This window comes from Chinchilla lanigera, unplaced genomic scaffold (genome assembly GCF_000276665.1).
Source record: "Chinchilla lanigera isolate Chin_1 unplaced genomic scaffold, ChiLan1.0 scaffold00311, whole genome shotgun sequence".
Lineage (NCBI taxonomy): Eukaryota > Metazoa > Chordata > Mammalia > Rodentia > Chinchillidae > Chinchilla > Chinchilla lanigera.
In genome coordinates, this window is record NW_004955712.1 from 5,918 (window position 1) to 11,273 (window position 5,356).

At 58.6% G+C, this 5,356-nt stretch overlaps 1 protein-coding gene across 1 annotated transcript; it reads right to left on the minus strand.

The window, feature by feature from the left end:
* Positions 1-2,080: 2,080 nt before the first annotated feature.
* Positions 2,081-3,596, minus strand: LOC102021829 (HLA class I histocompatibility antigen, B-18 alpha chain-like). Its single transcript, XM_013510181.1, has 4 exons — positions 3,480-3,596; positions 3,141-3,410; positions 2,635-2,910; positions 2,081-2,351 (listed from the first exon to the last, which is right to left on the minus strand). Exons 1-4 carry the CDS (start codon positions 3,550-3,552, stop codon positions 2,245-2,247), a joined length of 726 nt encoding a protein of 241 aa, XP_013365635.1. The 5' UTR covers positions 3,553-3,596; the 3' UTR covers positions 2,081-2,244.
* Positions 3,597-5,356: the final 1,760 nt, after the last annotated feature.

The window sequence follows — 5,356 nt, forward strand, 5'->3', positions numbered from 1 at the left end:
ACATAAACGTCGTGTACAGCAAACATGTGCTAATACACACTGACAAAGAGCCACTGCCCACACACAGGTTCAAATTCAGACAGCGGCCTTGCTGCGGCCCCTCTGCCTCACCCCACCTCACTTCAGGCCCTCCCTCCGGGGTCTCACCTTTACAAGCCATGAGAGATGAATCAGAGCCCTGGGCACTGTCATTATTTGCATGTAAAAGATAACACAATACTGTCAGAGGCCACAGCAGATATGGGGAAGGAGGGCTCACAGGGGTGCAGTGTCCCCATGGATACTGACCACAGGACCACAGGCTCTCAGGAACCAGCTCCCCATACTTACTTGCAGCCTGAGCGTAGCCCCCTCCTTTTACACCTGTGGGAAGCAAATGCCCTATGAGAAGCCTGGGAGGAGGCTGGGCCTTGACACCGTGGAAGAACCCCCCAGGCCTGGACCCAGGGAAGTTTCCAGATCTGGGATGCAGACCCAGGGAAGGAGCAGGAGGCACGAGGAAAGGACATGTTCAGGACCTGTGCCAACCGCCCTCTGGAGCTCTGTCCTAGCAGGGACCTCCCCCTCTGACCCTGACTGCTGGGAATCAGGTCCCCATCTCCACAGCCCTCCGGGTGACAGATCTGTCCTTCCTTTTCTGTGTTTCTGTGTTCTGTACAACAGGTCAGTGTGCAGGGCTCCTGGTCAGGTGAGCACGTGTGTGTGGATGGGGTGTCCCACTGTGCAGCAGGCGCACTGCTCCCTGGGGCTGAGACAGGAAGACCCCGCCCCCACCCTACCTGCTCTCTTCCTCCTCCACATCCTGAGAGCAGCACCAGCTCCAGTGAGCACAGCTACAAGGAGAACTGCACCCGCAACAACCTCCAGGGTGGGGAACAGGGGCTGAGCAGGAGACTCTGGAAGGGACGGGACGTTATTGTTAGATCTAAGTGGACCCCGATGCCTCATGCAAATGTGGGGATGGGGAAGCTGACTGCACTGTGGGGCTCAGCGCCGACCTGCGTCAGGATCTAGTGTCTGGGGGAGAAGAGGACCCTGTGGGAGGGGTTTGGTAGGGTTTCTCTCCCTGCTCCGCTCCCCCACTGCTCTCTCTGCTTCCTGTCTGCCCTGCCCTGAGCAGCTCTCCTGTGCCAGGCCCTCTGCCCTGCAGTGCTGCCTGGAACAAGTTCACTTTTGACTGAAACGTCTACAAACGTGCGCTGTAATGAACCCTTTCTCCTTTAATTTGTGAGCATCGGTTGTTGTGTCCCAGAGATGACAGTGACTAAGACAGGGGCCCTGACCCCAGCTCCCCAGCCTGGTCCTCTGAGGGTCTCCAGAAAGACTCCTGCCAACCACGACAAGGGCGCCTGTGCCCTCTCCCCTGCTCTCTTAGTTACTTTCTCATTGCTGAGAGGAAACACCCCCACCTACAGGCTAAAGGGGGAAATGATCATCTCAGCTCACACTTTGTGGAGATTTCAGGGCAAAGTCAGGACCTTTTAAGGCAGGGAGGCGGGGCAGGGGTATCACAGAGGAGAAACAGTCCGCAGCAGGGCCAGCAGCAGCAGCAGCCTCATGTTCTTCCCTGGTTCAGGCAGTGAACCTGTTGTTTCACTCCCACCCTGGGTGGGTGTTTATCTTCCTTCATCTACTCAGCCACACCCAGAGCAGTGCTGATCTGATCAGCACAGTGATCCCGTTATCACACCCTTCATCCAGTGTCACACACCCATAACCAGCCACCTGAAGCAAACCCCACCTACGAGCACATGAGGCTTCAGGGATCACCTAGATACAAGCCATAACAGCCCCTTACCCCATCTCAGGGTGCGGGGCTCAGGCAGTCCCTCGTGCTGCACACGGCACGTGTAATTCTGCTCCTCTCCAGAAGGCACCACCACAGCCACCCACTTCTGGAAGGTTCCATCCCCTGAAGGCCTGGTCTCCACCAGCTCCATGTCCTGGGTCAGGTCCTGCCCATCCCGATGCCAGGTCAGGGAGATCTCCTCAGGGTAGAAGCCCAGGGCCCAGCACCTCAGGGTGACCTCCTCCTTGGAGATGGGGTGGCGGGTCACGTGTGTCTCTGGGGGGTCTGAGGGAACAGAGGGAACATTCAGGCACTTTGCATTCTTCCTGGGCCACTGCAGCAGCGCTCACATGACCATCCTGAGAACAGACAGGACAAGTGGAGTTGGGGAGACTGCAAACCCCAGAGACCAGGCCAGACACAGGCACCTGGGATAATCTATTCCTCCCACAGTTCTAGACTCGGGGTGAGTCGGCCCAGGGGAGGAGGCTCCAGGTCTCTGGGGAGGGAAAGGACCTCTGTGCCGAGCGGGTGGAGATTATGGAGTCAGACCTCCAAGGACCTGGGTGTGGGCAGAGAACAAGCCCGAGAGAGGTCAGTGCACAGCCTCCTGCAGGGCAGGCTGACCGGGCTCTCAGGGGTCCTCCCCTTCCACGCTGGGACAGACCCTTCCTCTCCTGAGAGAAGGGGGCTCAGGACCGCGATCTGCTCTTAGCTGTGAGATCCCAGGAGCGCTCTTCCCCACGATGGAGAGGGCCGCGGTACCGTGGGAAGGGTCCCGTTTTCCTCCCCGGGAGACACCTGCCCAGACACAGCTGAGATGCGGAGGTCTCAAGGCGCGGTACCTGCGCGCTGCAGCGTCTCCTTCCCGATATCCAGGTATCTCTTCAGCCACTCCACGCACTCCCCCTCCAGGTAGGCCCTGAGCCGCTCTGCCTCACGGGCCTCCACCCACTTGCGCTGTGTGATCTGAGCCGCAGTGTCCGACGCCACCCAGGAGCTCAGGTCCTCGCTGAGAGAGATGTAATCCGCGCCGTCGTAGGCGGACTGCTCGTACCCGCGGAGGAGGCGCCAGTCCGACCCCACTTCGCAGCCATACATGCTCTGGAAGGTGTGAGAACCTGGCCCCGCCCCCGCCGTCAGCCCCGCCCCGCCGTCAGCCCCGCCCCCACCCCGGGATTTTCTCCCAAACTGAAAATGAAACCGGGTCCTGTCCCCTCGCGCTTCCGGGACCGGGGTCTCGCGGGTCCCGCAGCCTCCGCGTGACCCTCGGACCTGGGCACCCGGGACCATTCGGGCCGTCCGTGGGGGCGGGCAGGGGTCGTGACCTCTGACCGGCCGGGTCACTCACCGTCCTCGCTGTGGTTGTAGTAGCCGCGCAGGTTCCTCAGGCTCACTTGGTAAACCTGTGCAATGTCCTTGTCTATCTGTGTCTGCTCTTCCCAATACGCCTGACCCTCCCGCTCCATCCACGGCACCCGCGGCTTGGCCCTCGGATCCGCGGCGTCGCTGTCGAAGCGCACGAACTCCGTGCCGTCCACGTAGCCCACGCCGATGAAGCGCGGCTCCCCGCGGCCGGGCCGGGACACCCCGATCTCGAAGTAGCGCAGGGAGTGGGAGCCTGCGGGGCGGGGCGGTGAGACCGCGACCTCCTCCCGCGCCGCTCCCCGCCCCCTCCGCCCGCACTCACCCGCGCGGGTCTCGGTCAGGACCAGGGCCCCCGAGAGCAGCAGCAGGAGGCTTCGGGGCGCCATCACCCCCATCCTCGGGAGTTGGGGACTCTGAGTCGCGGCGCTCTGTGCGGACTTCATAACCGGAGCCGCGGCGACGCTGATTGGTCGCGCTGGGAGCCCGCAGGCAATGGGATTGAGAAGCGCGGCACCGTCACCAGTGTCCAGGCAGAAGGACCCGACACAGGCTGGCAGAGGGAGAAGTGAGACCACAGCAGTCGGAGCTGGGCGAGGCTGTTTCCGGAGCCGGGCGCAGCCCTGGGCTCAGCCCCGCGTAGCCGCGCCCCGGGACAAGCATTCGCCCACCCTTGTGCGCAGGTGGCAGGTTCCCTAGGAGTTGAAGATTTCTGCAATAAATTTAACTGTAAACAATTGTATGTAGCTAATGGCATTTTTGAGAGTCCATATTTAGTGTGCTTAGTGTTTATTACGTTATGCGGAAAAGCCTCATTGAGACCCATGGACTCCAGTGCATCAACGTGATCTTCACACGGAAGCCGTGGTTTCCTATGTGGTGATGAGACATCTCCAAAACATGCCAAGCCTGAGAAAGGGGAACGGATATTTTAATAATTACAGTATACAGAGGACCCCAACCATGATCTGTCACCAAAGGTCATTAAATATCAAAAACCGCGATCACCTGAGCTAATTAGTGTGTTTCTGTGTCACTCTTGACATTTTCGGTTGCTAAACCCGGTAAATTCGAGGAGTCCCACAGCTCTGCACTTAACTGCAGGGCAAACATTTACTGAAGACAGCACCCACAGCACATCATGCAAGTCCTGCAGACATTTTGTAAAATTATCAGCGAAGGATTTAGGCCTTAGAACTCCACCTGAGAACGTGCTGTGGACGGAACGTGGGATTCGCTGTGTTCCCTACGGGTCCGGGTGTTAAAATCCCGTCCCCATTGGGCGGTGCTGAGCGGGTGGAAACTCCTTTGAGTATGGAGATTAGAGGGGAGACTTCCGGAGCTCGCAGGGTTAGACAAGGTCACCGGCTGGAGCCACCATGACTGAAAACTGGTGGCTGCGTAAGGACAGAGACAGGCAGACACCAGAACACAGACCTGAGTGTGGGGCCTGACGTCCCTTGCGTCCCTGCAAGGGACGCTCTGTACCCCTCAGGATGCCCGGCAGGGAGAACATCTCAGATGTGGCCCTCTGGCACTGAACCTCAGAACTGTAAGACACAGGGACCCGTTTTTTTTATTAAGTGTCCTCCCCTCACATAATTTAGTGCAGTAATGGGAATCAGTAACAGCCGGGTACAGAACTCTCCTCCACCTCCCGCTCTGACCTCTGATTACTCCACGGCTCAGAGATGCCCCTCTGTTCCTCTTCATTTGCACTCTTCTCATCACCCCATTGTAGGTTAGGATCTCTGTTCAGATTTACAAGTGTGGGTTAAAGAAGGATTCTCTCAGCCAAACCAGAAGAGAAAAACCACACAGAATAGTGAAATTCACCCAGGTCAGAAGCAATATACTAATGCATGAGCCTGACCAAACTCAAAATCACATGGAAACTGCCAGGACAGTGAGGCAGCGTGTGTCAGTGCTGCTCAGCTGAGGACAGAGGACCCGCCACAGCGGAACAACTTGCGACCCTCACTCACTTCAGCAGCAGAGGATGAGGAGACCTTGGAGAGTCAGGGGCCGGCTTAGTGCAGCAGATGGGAAAAAACAGTTCAGGACTGGAGCTTCAATTTGGGGATCTCAGGGAGACCTGAGGACTCAGGTGCCTGCCCTGATGAGGGTGTTGTCACCACACGGCTGCGGGGCTGTGACGGAGGCTCGGTGACCGGCGCCCGTCATGTGTGCAGGGCAACCGCA